This window comes from Chenopodium album, chromosome 12 (genome assembly GCF_948465745.1).
Source record: "Chenopodium album chromosome 12, dcCheAlbu1.1, whole genome shotgun sequence".
In the NCBI taxonomy this organism is placed as follows: Eukaryota; Viridiplantae; Streptophyta; class Magnoliopsida; order Caryophyllales; family Amaranthaceae; genus Chenopodium; species Chenopodium album.
This window is the reverse complement of record NC_137845.1, coordinates 53,842,674-53,865,716: the sequence shown is the minus strand read 5'-3', so window position 1 is coordinate 53,865,716 and position 23,043 is coordinate 53,842,674. Positions and strand designations below refer to the sequence as shown.

Genomic DNA, 23,043 nt, shown 5'->3' with positions numbered 1-23,043 from the left:
TTATTTTACAAATTCATTCTATTTTCCCGCAAGTGTGAGATTGGGGATTCATCGATCCAATTCAGTTTTTTTTTAATTATAATTTTTTAACAAGATAAAATTAATGTCATACGAAGGTTTGTTATTAGTCTAGATGATCGATACCAATAAAAAAGTATAGATCAAAATTTGATCAAATTAAAAAATTCATGAACAGTAATTTAAACATGAAATTTATATCCAAAAAACAAAATTACAATTCAAAGCTCATTTCAATTCGTTGCACCAATGGCTCTCCTACAATTAGTCCTAATTTCTCCATGTGTACCCGTAAGAACTTCCATTTTACTAATTTTTACAACAGCTTTGGCATAATCATCGAAGAATGCTTGTTGATTCGAGCTATAATTTGCGACAATGGCATCGGTTGGTCCTCCTTTTCCGGTGTATAGTTGTTGATCGGAGTTAAGGAGACCTTTTTGCTTCATTAGGTTGACAAAGTATGCGTTATCAAACACAAATGGAGTTGTAGAGTCAATTGGTGCTGTGTTGTTATCCCCTCCTTCTTTAGGGCAATTTGCTTGTAGCGATGCCGCATAGGTTGGATCTATGTTTTTAGCTTCATAGACACGTTTTCTATAAAATTGGCATCTTGCTAAGCCCACCGTGTGACTACCTATATATGTTTGAGAGAAACAAAAAAAAATGACTTTAGGTTATCTGCCTAAAAAATATTTCATACAATACAAGTAAAAGTTGTTACAAACAAATGTTTAGATCAGCTGGTAAAGGGAGTTGTACGTTTCAGCTAAACTAAGGTCCCTGTTTTGAGACATGGAAATCTAACATAACTTGTTAAGAGAGTTTTTCCAGTTATTCCCAAAGTCGATCTTTATTTTGATGTGGAGCATTGTGCCAATTAGCAATGAAAAAGTGGTAATTAAGTAAGGAAAATGATTGCTACCTGCTAAAGCCACAAATTCATTCTTATTGAAGCCTTTCATTGCGAAGGCTCCAATTTGTGTACTAACATCTCCAAGAAAGACAGGAACTAAGGTGTCAGCCAAATCTTTATGTGCTTCAGTTGAATCTCTTCTTCCTAATGGCGTTGTCCAACTTGGTCCACCAAGCTAGGAAAAAAACCCAAAATAAAATCATAACAATTCAAGTACATGGAAAATAATCTTAGTCTACATACAATTCTACATTACATATATTGGTGATAATTAATATTGGTCTAATTTGCATTTTATATCTATCTTTTTCCTCAACGTGTGACAAGGGGCTTATACAGTTATACCCAATATTAGGTTATGTATTCAAATACCAAAATAAATTGTTCAAATGCAATTGTAGAATTTTTTTGAAGGGACTTATATGATGATATTATTAATCATACCATGACAACAGAGTCTCGAGCAGCCACTGCTAGGATATCTGCGCAAGACACCACTCCTGGACATGCTTTTTCTAGCTGAGCTTTGATCGCATCAATGACTTCAAATCCTATTGTTGAATTGCCATTTACGAAAGCAGTTCTTTCCCCGATTGCACTTTGAGTGTCGTCAAGCAAAATAGAACCATCACATCCCTAATTTTTTATCAAAGATATAGAACATATTACACAAAGTGCAAGCTTAAATTTAAAGTAAAGTAATAATGAACTCTTTTAAAATTTGATGATCACATGCATTATCCCCCTTCCCCATATGCCCTGAAAACAATGTGGAATAACATATGGATGTGCATAGACACTTGACCTACATTTTTCTTCAATTTTAAAGATAATTCTTTACCTCATAAATTTTAGCTAGTAGAAGTAATTTGTTTTTCCAATATTTTTTCTAGGATCAATAATTAGGAGCCACCAAAAAGTTCATGATACAAACAAGTTCATTATTATTATTATCATGCAACTCCTAAGATCCAAAATCTTACACCAATAAGGCAATCAATGAAATGAAGTCTCAACAATGCTGCACCCATACGAGCCTCCTTCGCAATCGCCGATTTAACTTGGGATTGTATTATGGTGTTTGCCTGAGGACATGATGTTACATAGAAGTTCTCAGACAATTGAGCGAACGCAGACCCGAAAAGGATAGAGATCAAGAAACATTGAAGAGACAAGGAGGAAGCCATGGTCAAGATCAAAGCAAGCTAAAGAAAAAACATAGAAAATAATTCAAGTAAATCACGTAAGATATTTTAAGTTCATATTAATATACAGCTATACTTTAGTAATAGGCATGGTTCCAAATCTAAAGTCTAAAATCTATTTTAAGGTGCTGTGTCATTGCCTATGGTAATGCATGCAAAGTGCAAGGCAAATCCCCTTATTTAGACAAAGAGTAAATAAAGTTATTTTTGTTTTCTTGGGCTTACAAAACATCTTTCATTTAAAGTTATCTACTACCTTCGTTAATTGTTATGTGCAACTTTAGGGTATTATTTGTGAGATATAAAATATTCTAAAATTGCACATAACATTTAACAAAGGTAGTAATACCGTACGTATACAAAATAATTAACCTAATCAATTCAGTATTATGTATAATATGTGCGTGGTATACTAAGTTAAGCTTGACATAGTTAATTATATTGTAAGAAATATACCTTTTAATTCAACTTTGAGACTAGCACTTTAATTTCCATACCTCTAAATCTCATCTCAAAACGTCTAGTCCACTAATTCAAGGTTAATTTCTACGCTTCATAAAATTAACATTGTTAAAAACTATTGTATGTGTTGAAAATTTGATAAATCTCATCCAATATCTTATGTTATCAGTATATTATATAAAATGGTATTAATATATGGATCTTGCTAACGGGCGCCCCGCGGCGTTAGATAAGGAGTAATTATATTGGTTGAAATGGTATTAAGTTAGAAATGCATAACAAAATCACACGTCGTTCGGTGTAATTAATGTTAATTTTACTCTAATATTTGTACTTTAATTCTCTTATCTAACGCCCTGAGGACGCTCATTAGCTTTTGCCTTAATATATTGGTTTTTCTTAATAATCTAAGTTAAACTTTAGTAGTTTGACTCGTCAAAAAGCAAAAAAATCGAGTGATAGAGTAGTTAACCTCTCTTTTTTCATGATTCAATATTGTCATTAAATCTTCACATCCCATGATGTCACATCTTGACAAACTACAAAATCACCGGAAATTTTCGGTACTTCAATGAAATGTCACGACCAGATTCGGAGAATTATCAAGTAATCGTGCTTTTATTGAGGGAATAACCCACGTGTTAGCCCATAAGTAAATTACCATGTTCCCTCAACATTGACAAAAAAGAAGAAGAAAAAAAAGGGTGGTCCAAAATTCTAAAATGCTACTTTCACTCACTCTACTGTTTCAGATTAAAGACTTATGGTATTTAATATTTATGATAGTATCCAATAGTTCCTCTGTTTTTAATTATTTGTATGAGTTGCATCACATTAAATAATATATTTTGAGGCAAATGTTTGATGGTGGGCATGTCGAATCGAGCCAGACCATTCTCAAATTATGGCATAATGGTTAAATATTACTCGTATTATTTATATTTATGGTTAAAAGGTTAGTAGCCCAACTTTTGAACCCAAAATCTGTCACTGGACATATTGCTCAAAACAAAACTTTAAAATCATATTGTATTGAATAATGCATAAGATAAAGTAATTCGTATTTAGTCATGATAAATCTAGAGTAAAGATTTAATAGGTTAGCATATTGTATTATTGATTTTATCAATAACAATTTATTTATTTAAGAGATAATGTAATAGATCTCGGCTATTAGGTAGGAAACAATCCTTACATCACTTTAAGACTTTTTACAAGATAATATTACGGAACTATTTTAAATGTGCTACATAGTATTAAGTGACTCATATTTATAATAATATTATAAAGTATTTTAAAGATATTACTTTTATATCAATATGAAAAATATATGTTTAATTTAAAGCAAGAACAGAAAGAAACAATGCTACTATGGGAAATCTAAACTGGAGATAAACACACCCTATCTAATCTTTTGGTCGTCCCTTTCTAGAAGGAATACTCAAAGTCTCTAACAAATGTACTGACTTTTCGCAGGATTCATCTCTCATGAATTATTAGCTGGCTAAATTTCGTAAAATGTTGATTTTGGATTTGAAATTTAATTTGAAAGCTGAAAAGTATTCAATCAAGTGGAAACATGCTCAATCTACAAATGCTTACTTTTGAAGATGTATATGTCCAATAAGGCACATGCTTACATAACAGTTCCAAGTAGGAATTATATGGCGATTGATTTGATGGATTCGGCTTACAATATTTGTTTTAGGTTAAATACAATACTTTAATTAATATATTTATTAATATATAATTCTGATTGTTAATATTTATAATTATTTTTAGTAAAATTATGTAAATTGAATTTGTTGAAAATATACGCTAAAAAAAATCTAAAACATCTTATTCTTTAACATTTATTCTTATATGCCAGTTGTTAATAAGTATGATCAAAATAAAACATATGAATATTGTAAAAGTCAAATTGTTGTATCTAAATAAAATAGAGATTGTAGCTTAGCTAATTAAAGTCTTAGCATAGCTCAAAAGATATACTCCCATCCTATGTACTAATACAAGTAGTATTATATTTCTTTTTAGCTATTTCAAATTAAGACACCTTAATGATATATTATAGGGCCTAAGTTTAAAGTTGAAATATAATTAAGAAAAAGAAAATCTAACTACTCCCTATTAATTAATGATTTTATCCATGAAAGTACATTTCATTTTGTCCACTTCTACAAATATGTTCTGCTTGGAATTTGGGGCCAACCTAACATTCTTCTTAGAATATTTAATTTACTCAAATTGTTCACACTTTAATTTGGACAAGATGCTATAAATTAAGTCCTTAGCTTTCTTTACATTTCTCCACCTCCCTCTTATTCAAAAACGGTGTCTAGGCTCATTAAGCCATAGCAGAAATGACTTCCTTTTTATCAACATCTAGTTCAAAGTTCTTCAATTCAAAACTACAATATTGCTTGTTTTGGCTATTAATTGGTGTAGCTTCAGCTCAATTATCACCAAATTTCTATTCAAGCTCGTGCCCAAATGCGCTTTCCACAATCCAATCTGCAGTTCAATCTGCTATAAATAATGAGACTCGCATGGGAGCATCCTTACTCCGGCTTCATTTCCATGATTGCTTTGTAAATGTAAGTCACACTAGCTTGAATGCTTTGATCATATTATTTTCTAGCATGTATGCTTGTAATACCCTTTAATAATGTTCTTGAATTAGTTGATCATTTCATGCAAGTTTAGTTAATTTAGAGGAATGTTCAACAAGTTTGCGTTTGATCATCTTTGTCGGTCCAATTTCATCATGACCGATTTTGAGGTCAATGGTTTGATTAAAGATTTGAATTGGTTAAGGGTATGTATTGGTTTATACCATTATTATTAACATTATTGATCGAAAAAGTTGAAAAATATCTACATATTCTATATGCTTATAGCAACCTAATCTACTTGTCGCATCGAATATGTTTATATAGGTAGTAAAAACAAAAAAGAATTGTTGCATATGAACGTGAAGTGGTCCATTATAATCATTTTTACCTTTACCAAATTACCAATAAATAGTCATCTCAATGCGCGTAACATGTCACCCCTAAATACAACTGTATATAGAGGTTACTTTAACATAGCATAGATTGTCACCCCCATACCATTTTCACCGTTTTGTACTTCAAATTCAAATTTAGTGAATGTATTGATGAAATTTTATTCTATCCCTAACATTTAAAATTTTAAAGATAAATCTTATGAGTAATGTTTGGATATATATATATATATATATATATATATATATATATATATATATATATATATATATATATATATATATATATATTTTCTCTCATTAATATTAATCAACTACTTGTATTTTTTGAAATATTTAAAAAGTGTGTGGACATTTATATTTCTAGAAATATTTGTTTATATATTTTCTCTTGTTAATAATACTAACAACTAAATTTGTGTCAACACACCAAACTAAAAAGTATTCTTGATATGACTAGCTATTGTTCGTGCATTAATCGTCCAAATTTTTATTTTTAATTGGAAGAGAATTACTTATTATTAATTTGGATTAAGCTTAATTGCATATATCAAACTATTTGACAAATTATACTTTATGTGGACAAACAGGGATGTGATGGTTCCATTTTACTCGATGACACAGCGAATTTCACTGGTGAAAAAACAGCGGTTCCAAATCTAAATTCAGTTAGGGGTTTTGAAGTGATCGATACCATTAAATCACAAGTTGAGAATTTATGTGCCGGTGTTGTATCTTGTGCTGATATATTAGCGGTTGCTGCTAGAGATTCTGTGGTTGCGGTAACAATGCTACTCCCTCCGTTTTTTTTAAATGCATCACTTTGATTTTTGCACTATTCGCATGTTATGGTTGACTTGATTTTTTCAAGTCTATAAAATAAATAAATGTTATTATATAATATATCATTAGATACGTCATAATGTCAAGTTTCATAATATAATTTTGTTATAATTTTTACTAATTAACAATTAAAGATATTAATGATTAAAGTTACGTCTCGATAAATGTGTTGGTTTAACTAATGTAAATAAAACAAACAAAGGGAGTAATTTTTAAGTCTTCTGGGGATTAAATTAAATTTCCTTACTTTTCATATCAATCAATTAATATGACACATGAACCTATGGACATCCACCAAACTTGTCAAATCTCATGTATAGAACAGTAGTAAGATATAAAGTTAATAAGCACGAGAAGTCATCTATTCACATGGTTACACATTTTACAGTAATTAATCATCTAATATAAAGTTTTAAAAATCTTTTGGAGTAGGTGTTTATGTAGGTGACTTCATAATGGAAAAACACATGTAATTTCCGTGTGTTATGTTTTTTTTTCTTTAATTATTTTTGTGTTAAAAGAAGGGCAGAAGAGTAATATTTAGTAATAGCTAGGGCGTGAATAGTAAAAATTAAGTTTACGTTACAAGTAGTTCTCTTGAAGAGTATTATATAAAATGAAAGGAATGAATACATTATTATAGCTAAATAGTTGTAAAAAGATGGCTTAACGAGTAATATATTGACATATCATTAAACAAACAACACTAAAAAGCTAGAATTCGAACTCTGTTTATCTTGTGATAAAGTGATAAAAAAAAATAAAAAAAAAATAAAGATAATGTAGTAAAAAAAAAAAAAATACTTCCCCCATAATATACTAATAATTATTTTAGCTTTTTTCAATTTGACCATGTATACTCAAGCAATACTCCTGTTTAATACTCCACTTTAATCATACACTTTGATTTATATACTTCCTCAATTACATTTTACCTGCAAATTGCATAGTACATTTGATTGTCATGCATGTTTTTAATGATTTATAACTTTAACTATTATATACTTTAATTATGATTATATAAAAATAAAAATTAATAATATAAAAATATATATCAAGATAAATCTAGTAAAATTTCACTTGCTTACAGTTTGAACTTAATAGTAATAAATGTTAAAGTGTTGTGAGTAAATAAAATAAAACAAAAAAAGTATATAGATTTGTATAGATAGGAGCAATATCAATTTTTAAATATCATAATTGATGAAATTTAAGGTTTAGATTATGTTTTTGCTTTTTTACTTTTACTTTCTAAGACTTACATTAGAAGGAATGCATGTGCACTTATAATAATTTTTCAATTTTTGTTACATAATTTAGCTTGGTGGACAAAATTATACCGTGTTACTTGGAAGAAGAGATTCCACAACAGCAAATATGAGTGCAGCTAATTCCAATCTTCCTGCTCCTTCTTTCAATCTTTCCCAACTTATTACTTTGTTTTCCAACCATGGCTTTAATGCCCAAGAGTTGGTTGCTTTGTCAGGTATGTACTTACTCAATAGTTTGGCTCGGCCACGGACACATTAATAATAGTTTATTGTAAGGTCAAAATGACATTTAAAATCTCACAACGTTTAATAAACATATATATGGTACTGAAATAAACTTTTTATATGCATAATGATATTTTGTTGCGTATGATATATATCAGCTGTTGTCAAATAAAATAAATAAATAAAACTTTTTATATGCATAGTGACATATTGTTACGTATGATATATTAAGACATTGTACGTTCATGTATTGCAGGTGCACATACTATAGGTCAAGCAAGATGCACTACATTCCGATCACGTATCTATAATGAAACCAACATAAATTCCACGTTCGCCTCATCTTTACAATCAAATTGTCCTCGTACCGGAGGTGACAACAACACTTCACCACTCGATACGACCACCCCAAACACGTTCGACACTGCCTACTTCACCAACTTGTTAAGCCTAAAGGGTCTTCTTCACTCGGACCAACAATTGTGGAGTGGTAATACTACTGGAACCACGGACAATCAAGTCTCGGCTTATAGTTCGAATTCGACGGCATTCTTTAGGGATTTCTCCAATGCTATGATAAAGATGGGTAACATGAGTGTTCTTACGGGTACAAGTGGAGAAATAAGAACAAATTGTAGGAAGCCAAACTCAGCTGGTTTGAACTTGATTGATAGTAAGATTATCGAGCTAATAACAACTATATTTAATATGTAATGTATTGTATGCTAAGGAAAAATAAATGCATTGTGTGTTTCGTGATTTAGTATGTCTTAATATATTAATGACCTAAGGAATATATGAAAAATCTTGTACCGGCTTTGAGTTTTATGTATGGATAACTTACTTTGTTGTATTTAGGAAATTTTGTAAAAAACTACCTATTATTGTCCAGAATTTGCGAGAAACTACCTATTAAAAGAAATGTTGTAATTGACTACCTAACTTTTGAAAAATGTTGTAATTTACTACCTTACACCGGATTATGAAGTTTGACCAAAATTTTACGGCGTTGACTTGGTCACGTGACACTTAGTGACCACCACGTGGGAAAATTGTGAGAAAACTTGGGAAAGAAAAGGGTCATTAAGTGTCACGTGATGGTCACGTGACCAAGTCAACGCCGGAGAATTTTGTTTAAATTCCTTCATAATCCGGCATAAGGTAGTAAATTACAACATTTTTCAAAAATTAGGTAGTCAATTACAACATTTTTTTTAATAGTTAGTTTCTCGCAAATTCTGGACTATAATAGGTAGTTTTTCACAAAATTTCCTTGTATTTACAAACTATAGTTTGATTAGCTTTTGTAATACGACACACATATATGAAAAACTTTGACCAATAATATCTTTATGTCTTTAACTATCAATAAGTATAAATTATAATAATATACTAATCGCTAAAATTGTATGTTGGCAAATGTGATAATAGAAACATATTTCATAGAATCATAGTAACCACAAAAAGGGAGAAAGTATGAAATAAGTTTTAAATGTCATCATTTTGTTGATCTGTTTGTCTTAAATATAGCCTATGTACAACCTAATAACCTATGTAGATACTACAATGTGTAAGCTTGTAACCAACGTAACTAATTAATCGTATAAAAAATTAGTAAAAGTAAATGCAAGATCAAGAACCTAGTTTAAATGAGCATAGATGATATATAAATTTAATATTAATAAAAAATAATCCACATATATACCTCGAGTTTAAATTAAATTCCAAAACTAATGGTGCGACGCCATAAGTACAAGTTCATATATACTTCATACATACAGAGATACTTTGTAGTGAGCAATACTCTTCTGTTCTTGAACTATTGTAACTTTTGACTATATGATTTTTTCAGTTATGTTCATTCTCTAACATTGACCATTTTGTTTACATATATAAATATATAATGAACTAAAGTTAATTCAATAAGACAATAATTAAACAAATTTTACTTTACTTAAAAAAAAAAAAAAAAAAAAAAAAAGTTCAAAGAATAGTATCAAATACAAGGCATACAAAAAAAAGTTTGGAGCAATTGTAATAAGAAAAAAAATCCAATATTATTCACTTGAACAATTAATATTTTGAAATGACTTGATGCTATATTGTTATATATGCACATCAAAATCAAATAAACAATGTATCTAAACTATTGTTTGGATTCCTTGATTAACATAGTATACAAAGTATCTAAGTGTCGTATGATTTGACCCGTGAATTTTGGGTACCTACCTAAATTTATAAAGCCCATCCTTAACAACAAACAACTTTGATGTAATATAATTCTAGCATAACAATGTGAACAAGAGCAAACGTCTGAATGACTGAGCAAACTACCAATCAGATATTTTAAATAGGACAATCAATCAAAATACTCGAAATTGTACGTGTATTATCATATTGTGATCGAATTGTCCACATACTTGAAAAGGTTTTCTTGGTTTTTTGTCAACCAATTCTTCTCGTGCTATTGATGTTGACTAGAACTATTCATACTTTATACTTCTTTTGTAGTTTTTTCAAATATCGTTATATTTTGATCAAATACGTATGTTGAGACACCTCACCATTAATTTATCTAATTATTATATGCTAGTAAAAATATAAGAAAATTGATATATAAAAGTACACATTATCCAACAAAATACATATATATATAAAGAAAATAATTAAGTGAAAACCATTATGTGAATAGTTAAAAAAAAAGTGTAACAGTAACACTTAAAAACAAAACATGGAGGGAGTAGTAAGGGTGACCATGGGGATAGATTTTAGACCGGATATCCGAAATTTGGGATATCTTATGTTTGAATCCAATTAGGAAATTTTTCAACCAAGTAAAGCTTGGTGGAGTTGGTGGGGAACTCACCTTGTGACTTTGAGGTCACGAGTTCGAACCCCACTAACTACAAAATGCTTGAGAGTAGAGGGCGGAGGTGGCTAGCTAAACCTGTGAGAGGTGCTGGCTCAGTAGGGTGTTTTTTCTTACCTTAAAAAAATAAATTAGAAAATTTTTCGATCCGATGTACTAAATATCAGATATCCGAAAAATTACATAATAATTTTTTATTTAGAATTGTTTTAAGGAAAATATATGAACAATAACACCCAAATTTTTGCATCGGATATCCGTTATCTCATATTAGAAAGAAGGATATTTAAATTGTATATCCGTTATCGGATATCCTAAATTAAAAATATTGAGGATATTATTAGGATATCTAAAAATCCAAAAATTGGTATCTAAATATATGTCCAAAATCCAAAAATTTTGGATCGGATATCATATTTGAAATTAGTATCCTATTAGATATCCCAAAACATCAAATCGGATCTTCATATTTTTAGATTTTTGAATAGTTTTGCTCAGGCCTACTTTATACTATATATATATTCTATATATATATATATATATATATATATATATATATATATATATATATATATATATTTAAGTACATGCTACCATCCATCTATCATTGTATTCAAGCAAACAATAATCACTATTATTTCTCCTAGTTCCAATATGATGGAGTTTTTCTTATCATCTTTTGGATCCAAGTTTTTCTGTTTTAAGCTTCAATGTTACTTATTTTTAGTACTCATTGGAGCAGCTTCAGCTCAACTAACACCAAATTTCTATTCAAACTCGTGCCCAAATTTACTCTCCACAATCCAATCCGTTGTTCAATCTGCTGTGAGGAACGAGCCTCGCATGGGAGCATCCTTGCTTAGTTTTCATTTCCATGATTGCTTTGTTAATGTAAGGCAACACTTGACGAACAATTTCTACAAATATAAACGTGCATAGTATATGATGTTATGTGATTTTATAATTTTTTCACCATTTTCTTCAATTTATGGTTTAATATCACATGCATGTTCTTTGTTTATACGTCTAGTAATGCACCAAATGATTTTGACATAAGAATTGCACTCTATGTGGATGCAACAGGGTTGTGACGGTTCGATTTTACTCAATGACACTGCCGATTTTACTGGAGAACAAAGTGCAGCTCCAAATATTAATTCGGTGAGAGGCTTTGAGGTGATCGACAACATAAAAGCTCAGGTTAAGAGTATATGTGCCGGTGTTGTATCATGTGCTGATATTTTAGCAGTTGCCGCTAGAGACTCCGTTGTTGAGGTATAATAACTATTTTATGAGAAATTTGTGAAAAAAGACTTTTTAAGTGGTTGACTTTTTTTTATAAAAAGACCTTTTAAGTGAAAAGTTGTGAAAAAAAACCTTTTAAATTGTTTTATGTTTTTAGGGGTACTTGGGCGAGTTTTCTGGGTGGTCAACATCGGAGTTCTGGTGTTGACTTTCACATATTACTCACGTGAGTTATAAAAAATATTTTTTCGAGCTAGAGAAAAATATGAAAGGGGTAGTTCCAATAGGAGTTTTTTTTTTTTTTTTGTTTAATTCATGTGACTAACACGTGAAAGTCAATGCCGAAGTTTTTAACAAATTTTAAGGTCACCCAAGTACCCCCTAAAAACAAAATACAACCTTAAACGTCCCTTTTCACAAATTTTCACTTAAAATGTTCTTTTAAAAAAAGTCGAGCACTTAAAAGTTCTTACAAATTTGTCATAGCAATGAAAAAAAAAATAACATGAACAACATATCTGATCATGTGTATGTATTTAAGTAAATATTATGAATGATTTAATCTAGTTAAATAAACCAAGGTAAACATAACCTAAGAGAAAGTTATAATTTTTAATTTGTATATAGATAGGACAAATAACATTTCACAAACTATTGCGTCAGTCTGGACTGACGAAATGATATCCTTAATTAGATGGATCATATCCTCTATTGGATGGATGATATCCTCTATTAGCTAGATGATAACCTGTACTAGCTATATGATATCCTTTATTGGCTATATGATATCCTTTATTTGCTTGATGATATTTCTACTGATTAGATGATATCCTCTATTGGCTATCTGATATCATGACTAGATGATATCCTTTGATGGCTATATGATATAATTTATGATCGTGTGTATGATATCCTTTATTGGCTGGATGATATCCTCTATTGGCTATATGATATCATGGCTAGATGATATCCTCTATTGGCTATATGATATCATCTAACCATGTATATATCATATAGCCAATAGAAGATATCATCTAGCTAATAGAGGATATCATCCGACCATTAGAAGATATCACTCAGCCAATAGAAGATATCATCTAGCTAATTGAGGATATCAAAATCCGCATTTCGTCAGTTCGGACTAACGAAACATTTCGTTAGTCCGGACTGACGCAATTCCTTTCTCATAACATTTGAGTTTGAGTAAAGGAAAATTAAATCGTTAAAGGAATTTTTCAACTATGTAAAATGACTTTGATTTGGACATTTGATGAGACGAGTGGTTTGCAACTACGTAGAAGCCTATTACTAACAAATAACTAATCAAGTACGTAGAAGTACATGGCTGTCATTTGCATGTAATTATGGTGAAAGAGACTAATTGTTTCTTGATATTTGTTGTTACTTACTCCCTCTGTTTTTATTTAAGTGTCCCAATTTAACTGATACACTTATTAATACATAACTTTAATCGATGATATCTTTAATTATCAGTAAGCATTAATAATAAAAAAAGGTTAATATTTAGAATATGCTTTGAGGCAATTATAATAAGTACTTATTGATTACGTATAAAGCATAAACATTGACAAAACAGAGTATGTAAATAGTACTAAAGTCAAACTGGGACATTTCGATTAAAACGAATGAAATACGCTGTATTTCATATGTAAAAAGTGTTACCAGAGTGTTTTGCACTATTGTACTACCTGTTATACTAATAAGCAATAAAACAGAATTAACTTATCTCTTGATGCGTGAACCAAACTGACAATAGCTGCGTCGTGGAGAACCACTGACCTAAAAGACGATTCCGCGCTACCTCCCGGTGCAGTAGACAAATGCGGTCGCCCTCCAGGATAAGCACGGCGCCGGAGTTTATGTGCACTCACAAACCCGACTGGAACTCAGAATACTTGCCCAGAAAACAGAATGTAAAGAACATGTGTTTAGATAATTTTAGAGAAGAGAGATGACTGATTGTGTTGTGTGTTTAGGCTGAGAAAACCACCGAATATATATAGGGTGAAGAGGAAAAACGGGAAGCATGAAAGGTGGGAAGAATCTGGCCAAGAAAATGACCAGATTAGTTTGGTCAGTCAACAATCGAGGAAAGAAACAAGGAATTAATTAGTCAGCTACAATCAAGGAATTAATGGCTGATTAATTCTCACAACAGTCAGAAAAGAATAATCCCAACAGACAAAAAGGAATATTCTGTTTAACAAAGAAAAGGGAAATAAAATTTCTCCAAAAAGATAACAAGGACCCACGCCCGCGCATCGCATTCCCCAAGACCCAAGTCCCGAGGCCCGAGCCCGACCCGACCCGGCTCGGCTCGGCACGCGCGCGCGCGTGTGTGTGTGGAGTAACACACACCTCCAACTCACTCAACTAAGTAGTGCTAAAGCACTACATTATAAAAATAAGGAAAAACCTTCCTCCCCAATCAATGTGGGACTTTTCCCCTTTCATTTGTTTTTTTCTCTCTCTCTTATTTTTCCCAACACTCTTGTTTTATATCAAGAACTTCCAACAATCTCCCACAGGTTCGAAGATATGAAAAAGAAAGAAAGGAAAAATGAATTATGGGCAAAACAAAACAATTGCATAAGTGTCAATGTCTCGCGACTTGAATTAACACATAGTGGACATCAAGCTATGATCCCTCACCTACCAAGTGACCTTCGTCTTGAACTCAATAGGGAGTTAGGGACCCGTCACTTTGAGCCACACAATTGAACATGTATAATATTCTGAAATTCCGCGAATAAAGATGACGCATTATACTGGCCATACGTCCAGCCTGGATGCTCATAGGTGCTCTAGAGTATAAGCCCACGAAATACTCATAGGAAGCGGCCACACTTCCACACCTAAGTAGGTGAACTCCATCAAGTGTGAGCTACAACACACCTCCAAAAATATGGATATGGGTTCATTAAGAGCCGTATGCTCAACCTCCTTCTCATATGTAGCTAAGCACAAAACAAACATCTAGAGATGGACAAATAAAATAAAAATGTGCTTCCGAATTATTACATAATGTTCCCCTTTGAACTCATAGTGAGTAGGAGTTCATTATTTCACAATTCATACAACGGGCTTTAGCCCCATCTCTTCCGATGTTTCCAAAACTAGTTTTTTACATAGGCCTTTAGTTAACGGATCTGCAATGTTCTTTTCGGACTTAACATAGTCCAGTGATATCACCCCTTCAGACAACAAATTTCTGACGGCTTTATGCCTCAGACGGATGTGTCTCTTCTTCCCATTATAGGCATGGTTGTGTGCAACAGCAATAGCAGCTTGCGAATCACAATGAAGTGCAACTGAAGGAGCTGGCTTCCCCCACAGTGGAATATCTGCAAGCATGTTCCTCAACCATTCTGCCTCATGACCTGCCAATTCAAGAGCAATAAACTCAGATTCCATAGTAGACATAGCAGTACAAGATTGCTTACAAGATTTCCAGGATACGGCTCCACCCCCAAGGGTGAAGACATAGCCACTAGTGGAGTTAACTTCATCATTATCGGATACCCAGTTGGCATCACAAAAACCCTCCAAAACTCCAGGAAATTTGGAGTAGTGCAAACCCCAATCCATAGTACCCTTAAGGTACCTAAGCAACCTCCTTAGAGCAATCCAATGATCACTGCTTGGATTATGAGTGTACCTGCTCAACCTACTAACAGAATAAGCAATGTCAGGTTTAGTGTAGTTCATAAGAAACATAACACTACCAATAATTCTAGCATATTCAGACTGATTAACTGGATTACCATTATTTTTCTTTAAGTGGAAACTTGGGTCATAGGGAGTCTTAACTGGATCGACATTAAATGAGTCAAACTTTTTAAGAAGTTTTTCAACATAGTGTGACTGATTAAGACAGATGCCATTTGGAGTCCTCTTGATTTTTACTCCCAAAATCACATCTGCCTCACCCATGTCTTTCATTTCAAAATTCGAACTCAAAAACTGTTTTGTCTCATTTACACGATCCAAGTCAGTCCCAAAAATCAACATATCATCCACATAAAGACAAATAATTACACATCCATGACTATCATGCTTAAAATAAACACAAGAGTCACCTTCATTAACATGAAAACCATTACCAGTCATAGTCTTATCGAATTTGTCATGCCATTGCTTTGGAGCTTGTTTAAGCCCATACAATGACTTGACTAACTTACAAACCTTCTCCTCTTGTCCTGGAACAACGAACCCTTCAGGTTGGACCATGTAAATCTCCTCATCCAAGTCACCATTCAAAAATGCAGTTTTGACATCCATTTGATGAACAACAAGACCAAAAATGCAAGCAAGAGCAATTAAAGTCCTAATGGTTGCAATTTTAGTAACAGGGGAGTAAGTATCAAAATAATCAATGCCAAACTTTTGAGTAAAACCCCTTACCACTATCCTTGCCTTATACTTGTCTATGGATCCATCGGCCTTTAATTTTTTCCGAAAGATCCATTTACAAGTAATGGGCTTACAACCTCTAGGAAGTTCAACCAATTCCCAAGTGTTATTATTGAGAATTGATTGTAATTCACTATCAATTGCTTCTTTCCAAAAAACAGCATCAACTGACCTCATTGCCTCATCATAGGTTCTTGGATCATCTTCCAAAATAAAAATATGCACAAAATCATCATCAATTAAGGAAGATTCAGATAAATAAGAAGTAATAAAATCAGGACCAAAACTATTTTCCTTTCTTGCCCTTTTGCTTCTCCTTGGCTCCAAAACAGAATCATCGTTAGTAATAGGAGCATTAGCAATAGGTAAACTAACATAACTACTAGCATGAAATTCACTATCATTAGAAGGAGACATTTTCAAAGGAAAAATGTTCTCAAAGAAATATGACCACCTGCATAAGAATTGTTAGCACCTTTAACAAAGAAACGATAAGCTGCACTTTGATAAGCATAGCCAATAAAAATAGCATCAACAGTTTTGGGACCAATCTTATCCCTCTTGAAGCTAGGTATGCCTACTTTTGCTAGGCACCCCCACACTTTCAAGTATTTCAGGTTTGGCGCTCGACCTTTCCATATTTCGTATGGAGTCTTGTCAAGCTTCTTGTGAGGAACCTTGTTCAAAACATGACAAGCAGAAAGAATAGCCTCCCCCCACATGTTATTAGGAAGCCCAGAACTAATAAGCATAGAATTCATCATATTCTTTAAAGTTCTATTTTTCCTTTCAGCTATACCGTTTTGTTCGGGTGAATAGGGAGCCGTCGTCTCATGAACAATGCCAAGTCGCTCACAAAATGCCTTAAGAGTGTCAGGGCTGTACTCACCACCCCTGTCACTCCTAACCCTCTTGATCTTTTTGTCCAACTGGTTTTCTACCTCAGCTTTATATTTGAGGAACATTTCCTCAGCTTCGTCCTTAGACCTGAGAAGATAAACCATGCAAAAACGTGAACAATCATCAACAAAAGTAATATAATACTTTTTACCCCCTCTACTTTCGTGATTGTTAAAGTCACCTAAGTCACTATGAACAAGTTCTAGTACTTCAGTCTGTCTATCTACTGATTTAAATGGATTCTTAGTAAATTTGGCCTCAACACAAACTTGACATTTCGAAAAATCAGTTTTAGAAAAACTTGAAATCAAATTTAAGTGTTTAAGCCTTTTAACAGAATCAAAATTAACGTGACCTAATCTAGCATGCCATAAATCAATAGACTCAGCAATATAAGCAGAAGAAGTACTAGCATTCTTATTCATAGTGTCAATTTTAACATCAAGAGTAAAAAGCCCCCCATTACAAAAGCCCTTCCCCACAAATTCCTCATTGCGAGTAAGAACTAGTCTATCAGAATCAAAGGAGAGCTTCAGTCCAGCTTTCATGAGCAAACTGCCAGAAATTAAATTCCTGCGCATTTCTGGAACATGCAAAACATTAGTGAGAGTAAGCAATTTTCCAGAAGTGAGAGTGAGAACGATCTTCCCTTTGCCTTGGATAGAAGCAGAAGCTGAGTTACCCATGAAGACATTTTACCTTCAACCTTGTCATAGGTAGTGAACATGTCTTTGTTGGCGCAGATGTGCCTGGTAGCTCCAGTGTCAACAATCCACTCAGCAGCATTACCTGTAAAGTTAGCTTCTAAAACAACAGCAACAATAACGTCAGAATCCTCAATAAGATTTGCTTGACTTTGCCCATTCTTCTTCTTGACTTTGCAATCTCTAGCCCTGTGACCAGTCAAACCACACTCATAACAGATCCCCTTAAACTTGTACTTCTGAATTTTCCCATTAGGCTTAAGGTTACTGTTTTTGGCTTTGGACTGGTTGTTTGATTTGGGTTCAATAAGGTTGGCTTTGGCAGAAGAAGAGGAAGGAAAAACAGAAGGGGTTTTGTCTTTGATACGGTTTTCCTCCTCAATTTTGAGGTGGGCAGCAAGTTCCTCTAAGGTTAGGTCTTTCTTTTTGTGCATGAGTTGGTTACGAAAATCCTTCCAAGAGGGAGGGAGTTTCTCAATCAGAACAATAGCAAGGGTAGTATCACAAATAGACAGACCTTCAGCAGCCATATTAATACAAATACTCTCATAAGCATGAATCTGATCAATAATAGGCTTATCATCAACAACTTGAAAACCTAACCACTTACTAACACAATAACGTTTAGTACCAGCATCATCAGTTCCATATTTTTTCTCTAAAGCATCCCAAATATCCTTAGCATGATAAAAACCCATATAAATATCCAACAGACTATTCGACATATAATGCAACAACATGCCCTTACAAGTTCTATCATCCTTAGAAAACTTAATCTCAGATTCAGACAAATCATCTTTATCAACAGGTTCAACAATATCATCAAGAACATATGCAACATCAATCTGCTCCAAATAAAAATGCATCCTAACAGCCCAACGTTTATAATTCTTTCCATCAAGAGGTTCTAGTTTAGACATATCAGGAACAAGGAATTTGGAAGCCATAATCGTCTTTTAGATTGTTATACTAATAAGCAATAAAACAGAATTAACTTATCTCTTGATGCGTGAACCAAACTGACAATAGCCGCGTCGTGGAGAACCACTGACCTAAAAGACGATTCCGCGCTACCTCCCGGTGCAGTAGACAAATGCGGTCGCCCTCCAGGATAAGCACGGCGCCGGAGTTTATGTGCACTCACAAACCCGACTGGAACTCAGAATACTTGCCCAGAAAACAGAATGTAAAGAACATGTGTTTAGATAATTTTAGAGAAGAGAGATGACTGATTGTGTTGTGTGTTTAGGCTGAGAAAACCACCGAATATATATAGGGTGAAGAGGAAAAACGGGAAGCATGAAAGGTGGGAAGAATCTGGCCAAGAAAATGACCAGATTAATTTGGTCAGTCAACAACCGAGGAAAGAAACAAGGAATTAATTAGTCAACTACAATCAAGGAATTAATGGCTGATTAATTCTCACAACAGTCAGAAAAGAATAATCCCAACAGACAAAAAGGAATATTCTGTTTAACAAAGAAAAGGGAAATAAAATTTCTCCAAAACAATAACAAGGACCCACGCCCGCACATCGTATTCCCCAAGACCCAAGACCCGAGGCCCGAGCCCGACCCGACCCGGCACGGCTCGGCGCGCGCGCGCGTGTGTGGAGTAACACACACCTCCAACTCACTCAACTAAGTAGTGCTAAAGCACTACATTATAAAAATAAGGAAAAACCTTCCTCCCCAATCAATGTGGGACTTTTCCCCTTTCATTTGTTTTTCTCTCTCTCTCTCTTATTTTTCCCAACACTCTTGTTTTATATCAAGAACTTCCAACACTACCTCCGCTTTAGATTTTGCAAGTTGATAAATATGTTAAAAACCTACATTAAGTAGCGGTGATTTGTTTTGTGAGTTGGTAATTTAAAAAAAATATGGTTAAAAAGATAACATATGAACAATACAAAAGTCAGATTATGTGAGGTTGTTTTTATTATTTCATTGTTTCGTTATTTTTCAGCTTGGTGGACCAAGTTGGACTGTGCTACTAGGAAGAAGAGATTCAACCACAACAAATTTAACTGCAGCTAATGTCAATCTCCCTGCTCCAACTATGAATATAAGCAAGCTCACTAAAATGTTCTCTGACAAAGGACTTAATCCACAAGATTTGGTTGCTTTATCAGGTTTTTATTGACTAATTCAACATCTCTACTTTACTCCGTATTTAACACTTTTTCTGCATGTAAATTATCAAATGCAGGATATATATTAATAATCAAAGTTCTGCGTTTATTTTGATATAACGTGAAAGTCAATATGAAACAATTGTAATAAGTAAATGAAGTATCTTCATTCGATTAATCTTTTTTATTGATGATCTATTGTAGGAGCTCACACTATTGGTGTTGCAAAATGCTCCAATTTCCAAAATCGCCTCTCACAAGACTCCAACATAAACCCCACATTTGCTTCATCTTTACAAGGAACTTGCCCTAGTGATGGGTCAAGGGCTAACAACACCGTGCCACTCGACACAACCCCAATGACGTTTGATAATGTCTACTTCAATAACTTGTTGAGTTCACAAGGTCTTCTTCACTCCGACCAGGAATTGTTCAATGGTACTGGATCAACAGACTCTATAGTCTCGTCTTATAGTTCAAATTCTTCAACGTTCTTTAGAGACTTTGCCAATGCAATGATAAAGATGGGCAACATAGATGTTCTTACGGGCACAAATGGAGAAATTAGAACTAGTTGTTGGAAGACCAACACTGATGCTTCAACCTTGATTAAAGAGAAGATTTTCGATATAATCACAACTCTCTTTGATGTCTAAGGATATATGGGATTACCAAAAGAAATTAAACTTAAACGAACCTTCCTTATATAATTAGGATTCTATGTTAAAGTTAGTGCTTCAAAGTTAGTAATTATTATTATTTAGTTTCTAATATTTTTACTAAGTCAAATTAGGAAGTTTAGTAGAGTCATAGTGGGCTAAAATCATGGGGCACTCACTATAAGCAACTACCAATGTAAATAGGCAGTTGATCCCCACGTAAATTAGCTATGCATGCTTTTTAGTTTCCTATTTTTTAGTAAATTCCTTTCCATTGTATGCCTATATAATAGGTTGCTATTAATTGTTTTATTTGAATGAGAAAAGTAGTAGCATTTATCAACGTTTTCTTCTTTGTTGCTTTCTTATTTCCAACAAATTGGTATCGGAGCCATTTGATTCTTAGGGCTTGTGAGGTTAAAAAATCGTGAGAGTTCTAATGTCTATCCCAAACAACTTTTCACTTTTCATTCCCACATTCAAAGGGGATAATTATAGTACATGGGCTATCAAAATGAAATCATATTTGAAAGCCATGAGTTTATGGGAAGCAATTGAGAGTGATGTGTATCCAATTCCTCTTTCACAAAATCCAACCGTAGCCCAAACCAAAAAATATGATAAGGATATGGCAAAATTTGCAAAGGCACTTTCGTGTCTACATTCGGCAGTGTCGGAAGAAATATTCACAACTATTATGGGTTGTGATACTCCTAAAGAAGCATGGGAAAAAAAATTAAGGAGTATGAAGGAAACCATCAAACCAAACTCATGCAAATTTTGAACCTTAAAAGAGAGTTTGAAATGATGGGGATGAAAGGTAGTGAAGGTGTCAAGGAATACGGGAGTCGGCTAATGTCCATTGCAAATCAAATCAAATTACTTGGTGGAGAATTTGACAATCAAAGAGTAGTGGACAAACTTCTTGTTAGTCTTTCGGAAAGGTATGAAACTAAACTTTCTTCAATGTATGAAGGAAACCATCAAACCAAACTCATGCAAATTTTGAACCTTAAAAGAGAGTTTGAAATGATGGGGATGAAAGGTAGTGAAGGTGTCAAGGAATACGGGAGTCGGCTAATATCCATTGCAAGTCAAATCAAATTACTTAGTGGAGAATTTGACAATCAAAGAGTAGTGGACAAACTTCTTGTTAGTCTTCCGGAAAGGTATGAAACTAAACTTTCTTCAATTGAAGATACTAAAGATTTTTCAAAGTTGACAGTTTCGGAATTGATCAATTCACTACATGCGGTGGATCAAAGGAGGTCCATGAGAAACGAAGATGATGAAAACAAGAGCGAAAAGACATTTCTAACAAGGTCTCCTTATCAAAAGGGGAAAGGCAAGTCCCTCCAATGCAACATTTGTCACAAAATTGGTCACGAAGAAAAAGATTGTTGGCATAAGGGGAAACCTAAGTGTTTTAATTGTCAAAAATTTGGGCACATGACAAGAAATTGTAAGTCCAAAAATGAAGAGCAAGAGACCATGGCACAAGTGGCCATGGAAGAGAACCTATTTTAGAGTTGTGGGTGAGAAGTACACCATGGAGGGAAGTACTCCAAAATTTGAAGAGTGTATTGGTGAGATGTGCATCAACAAGTAAACATTGATGGTTGGTGATAATGTGCATCAACAACATTTGTGTAGGTGATGAGAAGTGCATCATGGATGAAGAGAAGTGCTTCATTTATTTTGTAAACTTTGAAGCAAAGGGGAGTGTTAAAGTTAGTGCTTCAAAGTTAGTAATTATTATTATTTAGTTTCTAATATTTTTACTAAGTCAAATTAGGAAGTTTAGTAGAGTCATAGTGGGCTAAAATCATGGGGCACTCACTATAAGCAACTACCCATGTAAATAGGCAGTTGATCCCCACGTAAATTAGCTATGCATGCTTTTTAGTTTCCTATTTTTTAGTAAATTCCTTTCCATTGTATGCCTATATAATAGGTTGCTATTAGTTGTTTTATTTGAATGAGAAAAGCAGTAGCATTTATCAACGTTTTCTTCTTTTTTGCTTTCTTATTTCAAACATTCTACTCGTACTAAATGTGTATTGTAGTAAACTAAGGAAGACTATGTATTCTAGTAAACTAAGACAATATGAAATACTATGTATCAATGTATGTGAAATACTTATTAGCTAC

At 33.1% G+C, this 23,043-nt stretch overlaps 3 protein-coding genes across 3 annotated transcripts; 2 read left to right on the top strand and 1 right to left on the bottom strand.

Annotated features, from left to right (window-relative positions):
* Positions 1–251: 251 nt before the first annotated feature.
* LOC145571366 (cationic peroxidase 1-like) lies at positions 252–2,121 on the bottom strand. The gene is made up of 4 exons (XM_081630412.1): positions 1,918–2,121; positions 1,379–1,570; positions 944–1,109; positions 252–655 (listed from the first exon to the last, which is right to left on the bottom strand). The coding sequence occupies exons 1-4, from the start codon at positions 2,119–2,121 to the stop codon at positions 252–254; spliced, it is 966 nt and encodes a 321-aa protein (XP_081486538.1).
* Positions 2,122–4,887: 2,766 nt separating this feature from the next.
* Positions 4,888–8,672, top strand: LOC145572637 (cationic peroxidase 1-like). Its single transcript, XM_081631598.1, has 4 exons — positions 4,888–5,198; positions 6,199–6,390; positions 7,772–7,937; positions 8,204–8,672. Exons 1-4 carry the CDS (start codon positions 4,965–4,967, stop codon positions 8,659–8,661), a joined length of 1,050 nt encoding a protein of 349 aa, XP_081487724.1. The 5' UTR covers positions 4,888–4,964; the 3' UTR covers positions 8,662–8,672.
* Positions 8,673–11,473: 2,801 nt separating this feature from the next.
* Positions 11,474–21,085, top strand: LOC145572636 (cationic peroxidase 1-like). Its single transcript, XM_081631597.1, has 4 exons — positions 11,474–11,707; positions 11,900–12,091; positions 20,068–20,233; positions 20,438–21,085. Exons 1-4 carry the CDS (start codon positions 11,474–11,476, stop codon positions 20,887–20,889), a joined length of 1,044 nt encoding a protein of 347 aa, XP_081487723.1. The 3' UTR covers positions 20,890–21,085.
* The last annotated feature ends 1,958 nt before the right edge of the window (positions 21,086–23,043 follow it).

Coding starts and splice junctions, on each gene's coding strand:
- LOC145571366 (XM_081630412.1), bottom strand. CDS start 2,121: ATGGCTTCCTCCTTGTCTCTTCAATGTTTCTTGATCTCTATCCTTTTC. Junction 1,571..1,917: donor TCATTGATTGCCTTATTGGT/GTAAGATTTTGG, acceptor ATAAAAAATTAG/GGATGTGATGGTTCTATTTT. Junction 1,110..1,378: donor CTCGAGACTCTGTTGTCATG/GTATGATTAATA, acceptor TTTTTTTCCTAG/CTTGGTGGACCAAGTTGGAC.
- LOC145572637 (XM_081631598.1), top strand. CDS start 4,965: ATGACTTCCTTTTTATCAACATCTAGTTCAAAGTTCTTCAATTCAAAA. Junction 5,199..6,198: donor TCCATGATTGCTTTGTAAAT/GTAAGTCACACT, acceptor GTGGACAAACAG/GGATGTGATGGTTCCATTTT. Junction 7,938..8,203: donor AGAGTTGGTTGCTTTGTCAG/GTATGTACTTAC, acceptor CATGTATTGCAG/GTGCACATACTATAGGTCAA.
- LOC145572636 (XM_081631597.1), top strand. CDS start 11,474: ATGGAGTTTTTCTTATCATCTTTTGGATCCAAGTTTTTCTGTTTTAAG. Junction 12,092..20,067: donor CTAGAGACTCCGTTGTTGAG/GTATAATAACTA, acceptor GTTATTTTTCAG/CTTGGTGGACCAAGTTGGAC. Junction 20,234..20,437: donor AGATTTGGTTGCTTTATCAG/GTTTTTATTGAC, acceptor GATCTATTGTAG/GAGCTCACACTATTGGTGTT.